The 20061-nt window shown below is 46.9% G+C and overlaps 1 protein-coding gene across 1 annotated transcript in view; it reads right to left on the bottom strand.

The window, feature by feature from the left end:
- The window catches only part of MLPH (melanophilin), a gene marked incomplete at its 3' end in the record, with an annotated part of 57052 nt that overhangs the window by 27738 nt on the left and 9253 nt on the right, over positions 1-20061 (bottom strand). The window contains exons 2-6 of the mRNA XM_008059374.1: positions 11100-11321; positions 10782-10894; positions 5466-5569; positions 4119-4238; positions 1852-2056 (exon numbers count right to left, since the gene is read on the bottom strand). Of these exons, the coding sequence (XP_008057565.1) occupies positions 1852-2056; positions 4119-4238; positions 5466-5569; positions 10782-10894; positions 11100-11321 (764 nt within the window). The remainder of the gene's footprint in view (positions 1-1851; positions 2057-4118; positions 4239-5465; positions 5570-10781; positions 10895-11099; positions 11322-20061) is intronic.

The raw sequence follows: 20061 nt of genomic DNA on the forward strand, positions 1-20061 counted from the left end.
GAACTCAAATCACTCTATAAAAAAGATACCTGCACACGTATGTTTATTGCAGCGTTGTTCACAATAGCAAGAACCTGGAAACAACCATGCTGCCCATCAAAAAGAGGACTGGATTAAAAAAATGTGGTACATATACATGATGGAATACTATGCAGCCATAAAAAAGAACAAAATCATGAATTTCGCAGCAACCTGGATGGAACGAGAGTCTATAATACTGAGTGACCTCTCACAGAAACAAAGATCCGAGTATCACATGTTCTCACTCATATAATGGACCTTGAACATCCAATGTAATACTATAAGAAAATGACTGACGGTACTGGGAAACTATGGGTGGGGAGGGGGATGGGATTAACAGTTGTAAATATCTATCTGGGGATGGGGAAACACCTTATCAACAGGGTGCCTGAGTGAAACATAATTGTACGCCTAACCCTTAACTGTACCCCACAAAATCATAATAAAAAATATTGATTAAAAAAAATTAAAAAAAATTAAGTTTAAAATTAATTTAAAATGAATATGAACTTAAATAATGAATATAAAACTATCACAAGTTTGTGATAATTTACTATTCAGTGACAGTAAATTATTCAACAGGTACAACCATCTCATTTAACCTCTACACTGGGATGATTTGGGCATTATTAACCTCTTTGTACAATGAGGAAACTGAGGCACAGAGAGGTTAAGCAATTTTATGTAGTAGCGCACCATATTTCATTGAATCTCAACCTTTCAGATTGAATGCTGCACCCTTAAAAAAGAGACAATGCTGCCAATTAAACCTGAGCACACCCCTTTCTTAACGCATCACTATAAGATGCTCCCAACATAAAAGAGGTTAGGATGAGGAAAAAAATATGAGTGAGAATCAGTAAAATGGGCTGGCAGAGCTAGGCTCCAAACTCAGAACCGTCAGACTCCAAGGTGCCTATCTCAGCATGATATAGTCTCTCTGGTTTCTCTTGGCCTCTTTCCCTGCTTGCCTCCTGTTCACATGCTCAGGGACTTGAGATCACAGGGAATATGAAATGGCTGTCCAGATCTGGATCCTATGACTTGGTCAATGCAGATTCATTTATTCATTGCTTTGGGGGAAAGTAAATCCCGCTGTCCCCTTAAGCCCCCAAGATCCTAATCAAGGAGGAAGTTATGATTCCTATGACACAGTGAAGAGGGAAGACAGAAAGTGGACAGGTTTCTTGCATGCTGTGGCTGCGAAAGTATGGGAGGCAGATGGGGTGGGAAGGAGGCTGGATGCTCCTGTGACCTTATTTGCTGCCAGTTAAATAGGGCACCTGAACACACAGATCCAGTGTACATACACCCTCGGGCCCTAGGAAAAGACAGAGATTCAGGGATTTCATTTCAGAGCAAAACTGTCTGATAAAATTAAACTAAGCCAATTTAGGTTCTCAGCACTGGAAGATCTCCTGATAGCCTGGAGTTGACTGTGAACCAGGGGTGGCGGTGCCCAGATGGGACTCATCCCTCGGTCTGCTGGTCCTGGGTGCAGTATTGGACTCGGCAGTCAGGGATGGCCTATCGAGGGGCTAGTGGTTCTGGTCATTTGGAGGAAATCTGCATGTCCCCATCCCAGGCCCGGGGCAGACTGGCCAGCTGGGATTTCTGAGAGTACAGGACAAGCACCCAGCCCTGGGAGGATGGGTGTCTATGGCGTTTGCCAGGACGGTACACACACACAGGGCAATCATGCCGAAGCAAGGGGCTCATTTAAATCAGCCAGTGTGTCTGCATAAATCAGGTGGTGGGGTGGGCTTCTCATTGGTCCGCTTGCTCCCCCATGCAGAACTCATCAGGAAGACCCTGGCCAAGGGCACTCACCTGGTGCAGCAGCAATTCCCAGAGCTGTCCCGTGGGAATCTCCAGGCAGGCAGAGCTCAGCAAGAGTGTCTTGTCTGGAAGGCAAGAGGCTGTCTGTCTGCTCTTTGGGATGAGGGTGGCACCCAGAAGCCCCAGTGTCAGCCTCCTCTAGGCCCACAGCCTTCTGGGAAACTGTTTCCTCTGAGTAGGGTCCATCTGTGAGAGACTAAGCACACGGGGTTGTCAGTATGCTAGGAGGTTTTACCAGGGGACCCCCAAACCAAATTTTTAAATAAAAAATTGCATATTTATTCTTACAGGTTTAAACTTCAATCATTTTCAAAGTATTCTCCATTTGATGTAATACATCTATTCAGACATGTATTTCACTGCTCAAAACAGTTTTTGAACTTATCAATTTTCATGCCTTTTAGTGCTTCTGCCGCTTTTGGATTCACCTTTTCCACATCGGCACAACATTTCCCTTTGAGGACTTTTTTTTATCCAGGGAAACAAAAAAAAGTCACTTGTGGCAAGAGTGGGTGAATAGGGAGGGTAGAGCATGGGGGTCATGCTGCTTTTGGTCCAAAACTGCTGAACACTCAGCGCAGTGTGGGCAGGTGCACTGTCATGGTGTCGTGTTTGCCACAACTCAGGAGATTTCATCTGCAAATCGTGACACAATCTTCTCAAATCTTCCAGATAAAAACTTTTTTTGACCGTTTGATCCAGATAAACAAATTCTGAGTGTACTATAAGGGGCCCACCTTCCAAAAGATATTTTTGGTGTTTTTTTTCTTTTTTGGTCCCCACCCTTGTCCTAGGAGGGGCTGCTTCTTGGAATGTCGGTCTTTCTAAACCAAGTTTTGAGGGTTTCCAGTCACTTGATTGACCAAACCCTAGATATCCATACACTCTGGCTCATTGCCACTCAGTCCTCTTTAATTTAAAAAACAGTGCCTAAAGCACTTATTGCCTATTTTGTACCATGTGTCCATGCAACACTGGGGGTCCCAATGACATCCAGAGTCAACCATCACACAGGGGACCAAAACACTTCTGATATAGCTTAGGGTGTTTTAGACTCACCCAGTACCCTGAGAATGTGGGCAGGGAAGTTATTTTTTTGCTGGGGGGAGGTGCATTGTTACTATATGCACCTTGATTCTCTCGAAGGTCAGAAAGGTAAAAGATAGTGGGGGTGGTACTCCCTGGCAGCTCCTTGGTGGCAGTCCAGACATCATTTCAGTAGAGATGTCTCTGTATGGTATCACTGTCCCCAAGGAAACAAGGTGCTGAGGGCTTCAAGAAGCAACATGCCACTTTTCCTGCTTGACTTTGGGTGGGGAGGGGTGGGAGAGGAAGGAAGCCATCGCCAAACCCTGGAGGTCATAGGAAATGCATAATCCAGTCCAGCCTCCAGTTAGATTAGGGCTTGTGGCTCAAAGACCATGTGGCTGCTGGTTCCCAGACCCCCATCCTGCTGTGCCCCCTTCCACTGGGGTTTGTAGAGCAACCTGGGTGGATCCAGCCCCAACCCAGCTCTGGCCTGGTACTGCTGAGCTCAGGGTATCCCAGGAGCTGGTGTTCATAGGTTTACCATGAAGCCAGGGTTGGTTTGGGGTCTTTTCCTGACTCTGTGCCCATAGCTGCCTCTCCCGCCTGCCTGAGTGTCTCGTACCTGCCAGGCATAGCTTGTGGAAATGATTCTATAGGGCAGAAATGATTGCCCCTTTTCCAGATGAGTGGGTAGAATCTCAAAGAGGTTCCTGGGACCAAGGCCACACAGCTAATGTGTAGGGTGACCAAAAGGCCTGGTTCACCTGGACGTCTCCTATAGCCATCCTCCATCTAGATATAATCATTAATAGCATCCTCTTTCACTGACAAGATTGTCCTAGTTTGGGCAACAAAGCGTATGATCCCCTACCAGTAAGATAGACATCAGGCACAAGGGCAGGTCCTGTTGGATCCACAGTGGACACTGTTCTCTGTCCTACTCACTAGAGTCTTAGAGTCAAGTACCAATCCCATACCCCAATCCCCTAACTCATCTGCCCAGTCTCAGGGTCCTGCATTGCCCCCTGATTCTCCAAGCTGCCTGCTCAGTCTCTTTGGATATGCTAATCCTGGGAGGGTATGAAGTTTCTGGATCCTGTCCTCCCAACTGTCCGCTTCCCTGTCAGACCCTGTTAACCTGGTATGACCACATAGCCATCAGACATGCTTCCAGAGTGCCACTCCTACCCTGGGGCCTGACCACCCATCCCTCACAGGGGCCCACTGACCTGCAGGCTGTCCGTGGCTGTGGTGACTGAGGACAGGCACAGGGGGTGACCTTGAGGCTGAGTGGAGTCATCTGAGTCTGCCTCGAAGTCCAAGTCGTGGAAGGAGAGAAGGCGCTTTTTCTTAGCAGGCATGAGACAGGGGCAAGACTTCAGTCAGCGTCAACTTGACGGAGAGGACCAGAAACCCCACACCTCCCCACCCCCATACTCAGGCCCCAGGTGGCAGGATGGGCTCCTCTTCCAGCACATCCACATTCTACACTAGAAACAAACATGGATGAGCATAAGGGGGTACTGAGGGGGCACTGGATGCCCATGGTGCTCATTCTCACCCATCATAGATATGTGTTCCCAGAACTTTGGCTAAGCAGAAGGGTCAGTGAACTGAGTCCCTGCTGAGTGCTGGGCACGCAGACCCTGGGGGCCCATCCATTTGGGGGTACTGGCTGCTCTAGAGCTGGGTGAGGAGAGGGTCCCTGGGGATCTAGGTAAAGGGGGGTGAGGGGAGCAGAAGTGGACAACTCCTGAGAGCTCCAAGTTCTTTAGATGCAAGAGCTGGGTTTGGTTCTAAATCACTCCCTTGCTATACTTTTTTTGATCCTTTAAACTTATCTATCATGTAGAGAATATTTCAGATACCTGGGAGCTTCGTAAGTGGCATCAATAACATTTTCTCATGCAAAAGATGCTGATGTACCCTCAATCAGTCAGCCACGCAGACCTGGTTCGTGTTGAGCCTCACAGATCCATCACCCTCCAAGAGTCTAAGTCTAAACCCCTGCTTGCCTGCCCCAGTTCCCTGCTCCAACTCTCTCCCTTCCAGAAGCTGGAGTTCCTTTGTGTCTACCACTGAAAATAAGGCCAACAATAAGTGAAAACAGAAACAAACATCAATAAAGACAAGGTTCATGGCTGGCAAAAAGCAGGAGCCAAAAAGTTCCCAGAGGAGCACCTGAGGAGGCCCATTGCTCTGAGAGATGTGAAGGCGGCCTGTGCTGAGGACCCCATGAGCCCTGCGGAACACCTGCCTGCTCTATGACACCTCCCTGTGCTCATAGCACCTGTGCCCCTGGGACTCCGGCCACCTGGCCAATCTTCTCCAGCAGCTTTGCCCATCCCACAGTTTGTCTTTAGGGTTTCTCATAGTGAAAGTACCATCCCTGTCTGGTGCTCAACGATCTCAGAAACAGCTGAGGTGTGGGTAAAGGGAGGCAGATTCTTTGTGCTCATGCTGTAGGAACCAGTGGAATCATGGAGTGAGCACAGGGATTCTCAGGAAATCTGAACCTGAGGCTCAGGCATGGGGGTGGGTTGGGGGAGGTATGGGGGTGGCTGGAGATGACTTACTTTGCTGCCAAGGGGCTGGGCCTGGGCCTCTGAGTCCGGATCTCCATCCTCGTCTGTCTGGTCGCTGTCTCCACTTCTCTCTCCAGGGCTAAGCTCAGACTCACCTGCAATAGACACCTGCATGGCTCCACCCAAGGAGGGCCAGTCTAGGAGTAAGCCATTCATTTGTCTATCCACCCATCCATCCATCCACCCACCCACCACCTTCCCTCTCTCCCTCTCTTCCATCCTCAGCCACCCACTCACCCACCAATCCATCCATCTATCTATCTATTCATCCATCCACCACCTATTCACCCATCTACTTCTCATCCATTCATCTGTCCATCCACCCATCCATCCATCCACCTGCTACCCACCCATCTTTTCATTCATTTTCCATCTACCCATTCATTCCCCCTCACCCCATGCCCTATCTATCTATCTACCCACTGGGAAACATCCACGCAATGTCCTCTGTTGGCCTTTCAAAGGCCTATCGGACATCATAGCTGGTCCAAATTACAACATAAAACTAGTACCCTGCATCAATTTTACCACATCTGTAGGTCTTGCCACATCTGCAGTATTCACCCTATGCTTTTGACTCTTATACCTCTTGGGCAGTCAGAAGATCCTGGAGGGTGAATGAGGCCTAGAGCTAAGTCATGTTTTCCCAAACAAACTGCTTTGCTTACAGTCTTCTATCACTTGCTTATCAGCAGGTCCATCCTCAGCACAGCTTCGAGGGAGGTAGGCTCAGCCTTGGTGCCCCTCCTTCCCTGCTCCACATGCCCCAGTGTCCCTTCGTCTTCCTGAGCACCCGGGCCTGGCGTTCCCGGTGCAACACTACTGTCTTACCCTCTCTTTTCCCATTTGCTCTGGCCTGGCCTGGGCCCTGTTTCTTTAGGTCACTGTGGAGAGTGACCCAGTAAAGGGATCCCAGGGCTTTAGAGCAGGAAGGCCCCGTGGACCATCCGCCTTCCTATTTCAGAGGCTGCAGAAGGCACAGCTGACACCGTGGAGGTTGGGTCCTCTGGGGTCCAGCCAGTCCTTGCTGCCCCTGGATAGCCTTGCCCTGGGGTCCGCCCCTTGGTCTCTGGGCCTGGGGCCTGCAGGTATGAATAAGCAGGACACTCAGGGCACTGAAGGGTACACTGTCAGCTGTAGGGGAGGGGGGCAGCTTGTGTCACTGTCTGGGCTGTGGACCTTCCTGTATGCCCTGCTCTGTGATGGGGGGCTGGGCCCTGCACACCACATCTCTGATTTGTTGCTGCTCCCTGAGGGCTCTGCCCACAGCAGGCGTGAGAGGGAGAAGGGAGACGGAACGTGCCCCTCCCCATCACTTCCAGGCCCATGGGCCCTTCATCCTGACAGCTGGTCCAGCCACATCACAACCCCTAGACATGAACGAGCACGAGCTGGCAGTACCCCCTTTTTGGGGGACTGGGTCCCACCTCTGGGTGGCATTCCCTGAGTGGCTTGTTTCTATGAATCCTAGTTTCTGCCCTTTGCACCCAGACTGGGGGGCACAGGTGCTGGCTGCAGCTATTATCTCTGATACCTCAATATCTCCTTTTCACTTTCTCAGTTAACACCATTTAAGACAATTCCTTGTATGAAATTGCTGTGTGGAACCTGACTTTTCCCTGACTGATGCCCTTGTGGACCCCAGTTTCCATCCTCATCATTTGAGGCCTTTTCCAAAGTCTGCCCAGGTGGAGACCTCAGCCTTCATCCTCCCACGAGGGCTGCACACACTCCTTGATAATGGTTATAGCAGTTTACAATCTAAAATGAATGGAACCTCAATAGTTCTGGGTTCTCAGGCTCTGTTCTCATCCAACAGTGACCTTTTATGTTGGGTTTGGAAAATTAGTCTCATTGGTTGGTTTTGCACTGATAATACAGAGACAGAAAAAAATGAACCAGTTGGAAAAACTGGGTGTCTGAACAAAGGGGACCTGCCAGCTGCCCAGCCTCAGTGGGCCTCAGTTTGACCAGAGAAAGGAGAAATGGGGGAGGCAACCTTGTCGATTCTTTATTTAAATCTTTCTTTTAAAGATGAAAACTGTCAAGAGCTTTAACAGGGTCCCCAGTTGCTCATGTCTGGTCTCTGACAAGTCTGTTTTTATAAACTCAGTGGGCGGTCTGCCTGCTGGTGATGCTTTGAGGCTCAGAAAACAATACCCTCCCCACCAAATGAAAGATGCAGAAGCAGCTTCAGGAGCAGAAGATTTTTCTCTGACCTTCTCCTACCCTTCTGCCTCCCAGTTCCATTTTCCCCTGAGGCTGGCCACAGAAACTAGGCTCCCTCTTCCCCAAGGCAGGTCCTAGAAACTGGAACCTCTTTCCCCCAAAGCCAGCCATAAAACCTCAAAATAATACTCTAACTTTTGCTCCACCTTTCTGTGTAGAAACTGGCCATAAAGCAATAGTCTAAGCTAAAGTTTGACTGTAGGTCATAGGACCCCCATTCCAGAGAAGGTCTTCCCCAGGTCTGGAAGGAAGACAGGAAGGAAGAAAAGAAGGAAGGAAGGAAGGAAGGAAGGAAGGAAGGAAGGAAAGAAGGAAGGAAGGAAGACCCAGAGAGGTTAGGAAGAATCTAGAAGGAAAGCTCTTGCTGGGTTTCCCCACTCGGTCTATTAGCATTAGATCATGTCCTTTTTGTCCAATCATATTTCTGCACAGCTGTCTATACTTTGTTGAACCTAAGTGTAAATATGGATAATTTCCCCTGTATCTTTGGGGCTTCCGTGTATACACATTAAATAAGTTTGTATGTCTTTGTCTAATCAGTCTTTGTGAGTTGATTTTTTTTTTAGTGAACCTTTGGAAGCCCAAGGCCTTTGGTCACTATGGTGCCCAGATGACAAAGCCAGAAAGCAGACCTGGTAATTATTTTTGTTCTGAGTGTCTTGAGGAAAACTCACCCCAAACCACCAGTCAGAAATACAGCCATGAACACCACCTGCACTGAGGGAATGGAAAAATGGGCTTTCAGGGGCCTGGAAAGCTGACCTGTCAGAGTGATGTCTCCTGCCTCCATGGTGAACATGAAGAGGAAGTATCCTAGGGTCTCCAGGACCCTTTTAGTTATGGCCCCTTTCATCTCTATACTGGGGACAAGGGCTACATTAGCCTAACCTTCTGATTAAATCATACTAAACCAAAACAAACACAAAGCCAGAGGATTTTCCATATTCTTGACATGGAACAGAGATTTTTTCCTGACCTCTTTGGCTAGGGAGAAGAAAATAAAAATAAAACCATCTGAACATAAAGGACTTCATTTTGAGTCGGGCAATCTCCACACTCTATCACTCCAACTTAGAACCAAACCAGCGGCACTGAAAAGGAAGGCATTCTCTGGAGGGATGGGCCGTGTGCTCAGCAACCAGCCCAAGGCCCTGGGAGATACCTGATGCTTTAAAGTTTCACTCAGGGAGGACCCACAGTGGTCCACCTGGGCCAGGTTTCAAAACATTAACTTTGATTTTTTAAAAATGTTTCATACTTTTTTTTTAAGGGCACAACTTTCCAGAATTTTGTTCTCTTTCCTTGCACCCTGACTTAATGTGTTACAGTGACAGGTGCCTAGTAGGTAGAATGTAGCCCCTGTGGTATAACTCTCCTGAGGGAACTGAGACCTGTCTCAGCTGGGGCTGGGGCAGCTGCTGGGAATTAGGTAAAAGGACAAGCTGTTTTCTGCTGCCCCACAGTGCCACCTCCTGGTCATAGGTGGTGAAGATTTTGAAATAGGAAGGTTTTGGCAGGCAGTGTTAACCCCAACAGCTCTGGCTCCTGGCTGATCGTGTCCTTTTAAATGACACAGTTTCCTGAGCTCATCCCATTCCTAGAAACCACTTTGAGGTTGAGATTCTTAGACATGTTAAAGCATGACCTTTCCCTGTGTTACGTGCCATTCCCATCCCTGAGACCGGTGGAGAAGTTGGACCAAGCTCCTTCTGCCGCGGGGAAGACCTTTCAGCCGGCACCTGGCTGCCCAGAAGGTATAGGTAGGTGGGATTTACTGCTGGGTCAGAGATGACAGCCACGAAGAAGCCGCTCCAAAGAACTGGGTGACGGCCTCTCTTGTGTTATTGGGCATTCCTAGTCACATCTGTTGCCCGTAGAGCCTTCTTTTACTCTTAAAAATGTCCCGGTTTGAGTGATTTATCATACCTGTCCCCCTCAACCACCCAGGAGGTAAAGCCACCCCAGGGTCTGCTGCTCCAGGTGCTAAAAGCTGTTACGGGTGAGGGGGCAGCTTGGTGTTCTCTGCTCTAAGTTAAATGGCATGCTAAGATGCCTCGGAAATACCCGCACCAGGCCCAGAGAAGACCTGAATGCTCTGAGGGGTGGCTATGCCAACTTCTGCTCCTCCAATCAACCTGGGGCTTTAAGGGACAAGCATAAGTAAGGTCCCTCTCTGGAAGGAAGTCCTGGGGAAGACTTGAGTGGGGGTGCGGCAAGGACACCCCAATCTGGAAGCACAACCTCTGCTCTGGATATGCCCAGCTGCTGGAGACAGGTGCCTGCCTCATGACCCTGGAGGAACTCTCCTCTGAACTACAGATGGAGACACCAGGATGCTGAGACCTCAGACATCTGGCCTGGTGGGCTGTCCCAGTCTGAATACTTGGCCAGGCTTAATGCTAGAAGCCTCAACTAAAGGGGACAAGGCAAGCTTTCTACAGAAATCACTGCTCAATGATCTCCTTTCAAGTTCAAATGCAGACTACCCTCAGGCATCCTCCCATTCTCCCCCTGAAAAGATCTCTCTTTCCAAATGCCTTAGAAGAGGACAATATAGGCAAACACATTATTTAGTTTAAGACTACAGCCTGGATTTCAAGTTCACCATGAAAGAAATACTTGGATTCAAAACACTAAAACAATTCAATTATAACGGATTTCTCTAAAGTCTTAACAAACATCAGAATCATGTGTAATGTTTGTTGAAAAGAGAGCGTCTAGACCCCGGATCACATCCCCCAGGGAAGAAGGGCCTGGAAAATGTGTTGTATTAACAAACACCCTGGTGATTCCATGAGCTGCTGAGTTTGATATGGGTTCTTAACTTAACGTGATTGTAAGCTCTGAAAAAAAATTTGTTTCAAATATTGGCAACATCCACAGCACCCAGGACTTCAGACCAGACCAGCAGGATGCATAGGTTTGCACCTCATATGAAAAGCAGCCAACTTCATGTAAGACACCAGCAACAGTAGTTGACAGGCCTGCACACACACACATTCCAAAGGAACCAGTTTGGTCCAGAGACATTAAAACATACTTGCAAACAAAAAACCCTTCCCAGTGTCCACTCCTTACCTCTGCTCTGCAGTCGCCCGTGGAGGGACCGGATCACTTTGGCACTCCCGAACCGCTTGAAGCGGGCTTTCACATGCTCATAGTACCACTCCAGTGAGCCGATCTTCACGACTCTGCAGTGAGATAAGCACAGCCCCATGGCACTGCCCGTGTGCTGTACACAGTCATGTGTATATAACACACACACACACACACACACACACACACACACACACACACACACACGTGCATGTCTACCCTTCTTCAGCTAACTCCACTGAAGGGACATGCCAGGTCCAGAAACCATCAAGGTCACCTGGCCTCAAGACCCGAGCTTACCTGGCCAGGTGGCAGGGGTCGCAGAGCCAGCCCTGCTCCTCTGAGTGGACACGGCCACAGCTTTTGCAGGTGAAGAGTCCACATTCCACGCATTGCTTTTTGCTGTTCACAAGGAGCCGGTAGGGCTGCAGGCAGTGGGCACAGTGGGTCTCATTCAGATGGGTGGTATCCGAAAGCAGCTCCCTCTTGGAGCTTTCCTTCTTAATCTTGCCCTTCAACCCCCTTGAAACAATATAACAGAAACAATAAATATACTGGACACCTGGATTTTGCAACAGGCTTTAAATGCACACACATGCATGTACAGACACACAGGAACTCTCTCATAATGTAGGCAACAGTGACTCAAAGTTGGACAAAGGTACCCACAGACATTCCTGTGTTGAGGGTTGGGTTCAAACGTGCAATTTTGGTAGGCTGGAACCGAAACACATTAATTTCACAGAAAGGACATTGCATTTAAGCATTTCGTGGCTGTTTACAATTGTCCCAGTGTTTGGATGGCAGATCATGCATCCTCCCTAGCTAAGCCACAGAGTCCTGAGGGTAAAGCCAGATGATATTTCTTGATCAAGCAGTTTTAGGTCTCTTCTAGCAGGGGGGCAAGAGTTGAGATGAGCCTCAGGTTTGCTCTGGGGAAGCATGGCTGAGATGGCTTGGCTTGGAGAGTTTCCAGAGCAGGAATTATCCAGCACCCGGAAATCCCAGGAAAACCACAGTTCTCCTAGACCATTCAATTTTAAATAACACAGCTTCCTGGTGAGCCTGCCAAGTTGAAGTGATTGGAAGACATACTCTCAGGTTATAATGAACACACTCCTTTTGTTTGGAGCTTCTGAGAACGTTTGCCAAACATAATATTTTTAGTTTAAATGAGATAAAATTAATTCATTTTCGGTGACTGAACAAGAGAGACACTAGGTGCCATTGTTTTCTGAGGACTCTGAAGTTCTCAGATTTTCTATGGGGACACCCAGAGTATAGCAAACGTGAAGACAGTGAAATAATCTCAGGAGGCGTTGGGAGGTTACTTCTGGTTTAAACTGGAATTGGCTGAACTTCACTGACTTCCCTCTCTCAACTATTCATTACAATACTCACCAATACTGACACAAAATAAAACTTTTATCATTGCTTCAAAAACCAAGAAAAAAGGGTCAAGCAGCTGTAGGAATCTAGGGGGAATATCATCATCCACTGACCATAGTCTAGACAAAGCTGCATTGACAAGGTAAAGTCTTTGCCCCAGACAGAGAAACATAGGGCACCTGAAGCCAGTTGGGAAGGGCCTATACCTTCCATTTCTACTCTTGCCATATCTGCAACAACCAGAAAACCTTTGCTGGGCGGGGCTTGTCCAGTCTCTCTCCCAGTGAGTGCCCCTTATTCTGCATCCAGACAGAACTGCCCCCAAGACCCAGCACAGTTGGAAGAAAGATGAGGACATGTGCAGGTGCATTGCATTCTGGGATGTGAAGGTTTCTTAAATAAGGACCTAGAAAAGTCCTGGGTGGCAGCTGGAGGTGGATATATTTCAAGTGCTGAATTTGGGGGAAAGGCTAATTCTGCTCTGTTTCACATTTTTTTTTTCTTGAGTTGGAGTCTCACTCTGTCGCCCAGACTGGAGTGCAGTGGCACGCTCCCGGCCACCGCAGCCTCGACCTGCTGGGCTCCGGTCATCCTTCCCCCTCTGCCTTCCAAGTAGCCAAAACTATAGGGGTGTGCTACCACGCCTGACTGATTTTTGATTTATTGTAGAGACAAGGTCTCGCTAAGCTGCCCAGACGGGTCTCGAACCCGTGGGCTCAGGCAATCCACTCACCTCAGCTTCCCAAAGTGCTGGGATTACAGGCTGAGCCGCCAAGCCTGGCCTGTTTCACATTCTTTAAAACATAACTTCCCTTCTTCATAATCAGAGAATAAGAAAGGAGGGCAGAGAAGACCTCATTTGGGCAAAGCAAATGACACCTGCCAGTCACCGAGCATTTCAGCCACACCTAGAGCTTCAGATCCTGAGGGGTGAATGGCACCAGAGCAATCCACGTACTCTGCTTATTGCAAACATGGGTTGACCAGACGCCACTCCACTGCAAGTGCATCAGCAGGCCAAAGCCCAACATGCAGCTACAAGTTAAAGTTACCTTCAGGAATAAAAGAGTTCCCTGAAAGCGATTGACTCTCAGAAACAGAAGAAGACAAGAAACAAGCCTACTTGGTGTGCTAAACAGGGCATAAGAAGGCAGCTATCGTCTCAGCAGGGGAGCAGGAGACACAGAAGAAACCAGGCTGAGATGGGAAGACCTCAGGTTATGCTGATCCAGGTGGAAAAGAGGTGGTTAAAATGAAAATGGCAAGGAATTGCAATTGACAATGGAGGGGAATGTGAGCACCGTTTCCACTGTGGAATACTATATCCAGTGGTTTAGAATAGTGGTTCTCAAAGTGTGGTCTGGGGACTCCTGGAATTTCCTAAGGTCCATTAAGGGAGTCCACGAAGTCAAAGCTATTTTTATAGTAATACTGAGACATCATTTGCCTTTTCTTTGCTCTTTGACACCTGCACCAGTAGTGCAAAAGCAATGGTGAGTGAGATTGCTAGGGCTTTGCACGAGTTAAGGCAGTGGTCTCAACTGCATGAGAGGTCACTGTACCCTTCGTGGAAAAAGAAAAAAAAAGTTTCATTTAAGTGTAGGCTTGATGAAACAGTAAAAGTTACAAATTATGGAGGACCTTAGCCCTTGGGCACATCTTTTTAGAATTCTATGTGATGAGATTGGAAGATTGCACAAGGCACTTCTGCTGTATGTTGAAGGATGGCGGATGTTTTGATGAAAGGAATTGGGCAATTGAGTTTTGACTGGAACTGAAGACTTTTCTCATGAAATATCATTTTCACTTGAAAGAACAACTGAGAGACAAACTATTCTGACTTGGATATTTGGCAGCTATTTTCTCAAAAATGAGCAAAATGAGCCTGTTACTTTAAGGAAAAGAAATGACAGTATTTATTGTCAACAATAAAACTAAAGCTTTCAAGCACAAAGTAGGACTTTGGAAAACATATATCTACTGCCATCAACTTGACAGTTTCCAACACTTACAGCTTTCTGGTGAGATCATGGTGATAGTAATAATTGTGATTTTCCTTTTGTTATGCATATGAAATGCATCAACATTGGGGAACTCTGCATAACTCAGCGAACGAGTATTTTCCAAATGACCAATGAACAGTGTGACAAAAATCACACGTGGGCAGAAAATCAGCTCCAAGTGCAAGACAGACTAATAGCAAAAAGGGGCCAGGTTCAGTGGCTCAGCCTGTAATCCCAGCACTTTGGGAGGCCGAGGCGAGTGGATTGCCTGAGCCTGCGGGTTTGATACCAGCCCGGGGAACTTGGTGAGACCTTGTCTCTACAATAAATCAAAAATTAGCTGGGTGTAGTAACATGCGCCTGTAGTTCTGGCTACTTGGAAGGCTGAGGCAGAAGGATCGCCAGAGCGCAGCAGGTCGACACTGGGGTGGCCGTGAATGTGCCACTGCACTCTAGTCTAGGCGACAGAGTAAGACTTCAACTCAAAAACAAAATAAAACAAGACAAAACAAACACAAAAAGGGAACATTTCATGGATATGGTTTCAGATTCCACATTACAACTAAACTTTAAGAAACTACCAACTGCTGGAGTGTCATGTAATAACAAAACATAATGCTCATTATTATCTGAAAAGGCTATTAAAATCCTCCTCCCTTTTCCAATTGTATGTCTCTTATGAGGCTAGATTTTCTTTAAATACTTCAGCACCAAAACATGTTACAATACGCTGAGTACAGAAACAAGATGGAAATTCAGCTGTCTCCTATTATTCAGACATTAAAATAATTTCCAAAAAGAGAACAATAATTTCCACTCTGCTCACTCACGTTTTTATTCTGAAAAAATAGTTATTTTTTGTAAAATGATATCTATGTTAACAAGTAAGGGGTTTCTTGTTATTTTAAGAGGAGTGAATAAATAAATATTTTTTTTAAATCATAGTTTTAATTTTCAAGATGGTAATTACTGATAGATATGACCCATAGAAACAAAATTCTTTGGGTTCTCAGTAACTGAAGAATGTGAAGGGATACCGAGGTCAAAAGTTTTGAGAACTGCTAATTTTGAAGTCAGGTGTGCTCTCTCTCCCAGAACGTAGAGAAAAGGTATAGAGCGATGGAGGGAGGAGAGAGAAGATGATGGCAATGGCAGAAAGCCAGACCCGATGGGAAACAGAGCCCTGGGAAATAGGCACACATGGAGTAGAAGTGTTCTTGGGACAGGGCACCCACATTTCTGTCCTCTGTCATCTTACTTCCAGGTGGCCCTGGAGCACCAACATTGAGAGTGGTGACTGGTGGCACAAAGTGGAGTTGAGGGGGATGTCTGCTCTCAAGGGTGATATGGTGTCCTCTGATAAAAAAAAAAAAAAAACATGAGGGAAGGAAAACCCTTCCAGGCAAGGGAGCAGAAGGGAAGCCCCTTCCAGCAATGGCAGGGTGTGGAGGGGAGAGAAGTAGGCTGAGCAGGGGGAAGAGATTAGAATTGTGTCTCCACTCTGCCTTTCTTGGGGTGGTGGCAACATGTGGGAGTATCAGAGAGACCCTAGGATGCCAGGGCTGGTGGGTCACATCTCTTGGCACAGCAGGGGGCAGTGCCCACTGTGGCCACATCACTGAATAAGGGAGGGGGAGGAGCCAGGACTAGTGATCCTATTCCACTGTTTGTGTCGAGTGTAGAGGTGATGAGAGATACACATCCCTATGGTCCTTAGACCATTCCCAGCAGGATGGCACGAGGTACTGAGAGACCAGGAGACTGGCAGAGGCTTGGGATGGGTGGAAGAGGCCACAGCATGTGGATATGTGGCTGAGGTCAGATTCTTAATGTTGGGTGCTATCAGCATCCCAATGCCCAGCCAGGACCATCTGACAGGAGCCAGCGGTCCTTATCCTGGAAGCTGATCTGACCCTCCACTCTGCCTCAGGGACCAGCAAGAAGCCCAGGGACAGACCCATCCACTGTGTCACCAGGAGGGCCACAAGCCCCTCCCCCAAGGCCCAGCTGTTGGCCTGGCCAAAAGCAGAGGGTAGGGAAGGAGGACTCCAGAAGAAGAGCACGAGTCAGGAATAGAGACTGGGTAAGTAGCGGAGCCTGGGAGGTCTGAAGTTGCCAAGCTTGCCCTCTCATTGCTCAAGGGATGAGGCCTCGTGAGTAGGATTAGACAGGAAGTAAAAGAACTGCATGTCCTTTGCACAGTTTGGTTGGGTGTGAGTTTTTGACCACGCCACAGAAGTAGTCATCACCCTAAGAACACAGGAAAACTCTCTCAACCAGAGCTGGATCTTCAAATTAGAAGGGGTCCCTGGACTGGAGGTGACATGTACACAGGCTGACAAGACCGTTAGGTGGTGAGGATGGAGTAAAATCTCTGCCTGTGCAGGCAGACAAAGCAGGCCACCTCCAAGGGGGCCAAGGCCAGACTGGCATGGTCCCTATACAAGGCTGGGGGCTGGAGGCAGTGGAGCCGTGGACTCCTGTCCTGCTGTTGCTGTGACAGATTTCCACAACTTCCTTTTTTTTTTTTAGTTGGAGTCTCACTTCGTTGCCCTGACTGGAGTGCAGTGGCATGCTCCCGGCCACTGCAGCCTTGACCTGCTGGGCTCTGGCGATCCTTCCGCCTCAGCCTTCCAAGTAGCTGGAACTACAGGCATATGCTACCATGCCCGGCTAATTTTTTGATTTATTGTAGAGACGAGGTCTCTCCATGTTGCCTGGGCTGGTCTCGAACCCACAGGCTCAGTCAATCCTTTTGCCTTGGCCTTCCAAAGTGCTGGGATTACAGGCTTGAGCCACCATGCCCGGCTGATTTCCACAATTTTCCTGGCTTAAAAACAATACAAATCTGTCTTATCGGTTTTGGAGGTCAAAAGTCAGACACAGGATTTATCGAGCTAAAATCAAGGTGTCGGCAGAACTGTGACCCTTTCTAGAGACTCTAAGGGAGAATCTGTCTCCTGCCTTTTCCAGCTTCTAGAGGGCACTGTATTCACCAGCTTGTGGCTTCTTCCTCCATCTTCAAAGCCGGCGATAGTGGGTTGAGTCTTTGCAGTGAGTCTCTCTGACTTTCTGCTCTCCTCTCTCTTCTTTCCACTCCCATGCATGTCCCGGTTGATGACACTGGGCCCACCCAGATAACCCAGGATAATCTCCCCAGGTCTAGGCCAGCTTAGCAGCCTTACTTGCATCTGCAACCTTAAATTCCCTTTGCCATATTACCTAACATACAGGTTATTGGAATTAGGACATGGACATCTTATGTGGGATGGGGATGGTGGTGGTGGCGGCATTATTCTGCTGACTATGGAAGCAATATCCCTAGAGTCGTGAGGGAAAAGTATGTGAGCTGAGATTTTACTCCCAGTCAAGTGGAATGAATTAATCTCAAGGATGACCCAAGAATGAAGAGCTGGAGCATGAAAGACCCAATGAGTCACAGAATTAAGGGATACAATAATTGGCAGTATGGCAACCAAACTAAACATAATGTCAGAGATAACTGTTGAAAGAGGACAAATAGACTATAACAATAATTGAAGAACAATTGTTTGAATCTAAAATCCTGCTTATATAAATATTAGAAACTATATGAGGGGACCCAAAAAACCCAACATTTATTCATAAAAAATGTGTATTTATTCTTACATGCTTAAACTTCAATTACCTTTAAAGTTCTCTGTTTGATGCTATGCCCCTATTGAGATGTTTTTTCCACTGCTCAAAACAGTTTTTGAACTCATCAATTTTGATGCCTTTTAGTACTTCTGCCATTTTTTGTTTCATCTCTTCCACACTGGCAAAACGTTTCCCTTTGAGAACTTTTTTCATCCAGGGAAACAAACAAACAAAAAAGCCACTCAGGGCAAGATCAGGTGAATAGGGAGGGTAGGGAATGGGGGTCATGCCATATTTGGTCAAAAACTACTGAACAATCAGCACAGGGTGGGCAGGTGTGTTGTTACAGTGGCAGAACTGGTCACCTGTTTGCCACAACTCAGAATGCTTCTTCTGCAAATCTTGAGGGAACCTTTTCAAAACGTCCAGATAAAAACTTTGGTTTTGATCTGGAGGAACAAATTATAAGTGCACTACAAGAGGCTTGCCTTTCAAAAAGTAATTCCATTGTTTGGTGGCGGGGGGTCCCTCCTTGCAATGAGGGAAATAGAAACTTACTCGAGTTCCTGGAGGTTCTCTAAAGGCGATGGCCAAGACAACAAAAATACTAAAGAGGAAGTAAGTGGTGACGTGTGAACATCAGGCCACTGAGAAAGGACTTCAGAGAATCTCATAAACTATCTCAGACCAAAGTTAATCTCCAGGCCCTGCAATGGCAGCTGATTTCCTGTTTCAGCCCCTATTTGTTCATCTCTGGAGTCATCTGCCAGTGATGACAAATGCTCCAACTAAGGGTTATTTCAGATTCCATATTATTATTAGTTAAAATAAGTTTCTTTCTTTTTTTTAAGCAAAAAACAAGCCATGTCTCACACCAGAAGATCTCTCATGGAGTATCTCAGGAATTTCTGTCTATTTGCAGAGATCACAAATCCACATTACCACCTATTTGCCTTTCCAGGGAAGGCTAGCATGCCTAATATTTGATTTGTGGGTTGTGCCCTTTAAAACAGGGTGTTCCGTTTAGGTAAGCTTCAGTCCTTACCCAAGGGCATGAGTCATCCAAGCCTGGTTATACACCGTCTCGTCGTTCTTCCTGGGTTTTGGGAAGATCCAATAATTTCTACCACAACCACAGTTGAGCAGCTACCCTCAATAAATGCAGGCAGAAGTTACTGAAAGGACTTTCAACAAATGTAATTCAAAGAAAAGACACAGACGATGAACACAGGCTCTGGGAGGCCCGGGTGGAGGTTTGCTTCCTTTATGCTCAGCACCAGGTCCACTGGGTCTAGGAGGAAATGGTGCCCAAGAAGTTCTGGGCTCTCCCAGAGAGAGAGGGAATTAAAAAGCTGGGACTATTAATTGGGTGTTCACCTCAAGAAGGTTTACTTTGGCTTTATTTTGTATTTGTATAACATTAAAAAATAATAACATGTGGTGATCTTTTCTGTACTTAAAACCTTTTAATACCCAAATGACATGAATTAATATGGAACAGAATATGAGAGGTACTTTGTGAACCACTTGTCTGGCGCCCCAACAGCTTTGAGAAAAACAGGGACAAAGGAACTTTGGTGCAAATATCACAGAGATATAACTAGTGGCCTCCAGATTGTGAAAAATTCTACAAAATTAAACAATTAGCTTTATTCTAGAAATACACTTCAAACGAGAAAGAGAGAGATGGAAAGAGATCCTGTGAATTAAAAAAGACTTAAAAGATACAGTAACCAAATGTAGGCCTTATTTGGAGTCATGTGGAGAAGCTTAAACACATATTGGATACTTAATACTAGGAAATTGTTCATGATTTTAGATGTAATAAATGTTTTATGGAGGGAAAAGAAGATGAGAGGCAATAATAAGAAAATCCCCTCACCCCAGATATACCCCAAGTCAACATTTATGGGTTGTTCTTCATAGTTGGGCAACCTGCCCCATCCTCAGTTTCTTAACCTGTAAGTGAGATAACAGTAGCCACATCACAGGGCTATCTGAGGGTTAAATGAGATGACAGAGCCCCAAGTGGTCATCATCTGTGTGAATCAGATAACTATTGAGCCTTTCTGTGGTCAGTACTGTGGGGAGTGCTAGTGACACAGCAGCAAACTCAATAGAGCCCTCATGGGGCTCAGATACCCACAGGGAGACTGATGCTAACAAGTAAATAACTCATTGGAAATCAGATAAGTGCTAGGCAGGGAGATCAAGGTGAGAGGTGAGGTCCCTTGGTGAGCAGGGGCGAAGTC

This window comes from Carlito syrichta, unplaced genomic scaffold (assembly GCF_000164805.1).
Source record: "Carlito syrichta isolate Samal-C Ts95f unplaced genomic scaffold, Tarsius_syrichta-2.0.1 Scaffold304012, whole genome shotgun sequence".
NCBI lineage: Eukaryota > Metazoa > Chordata > Mammalia > Primates > Tarsiidae > Carlito > Carlito syrichta.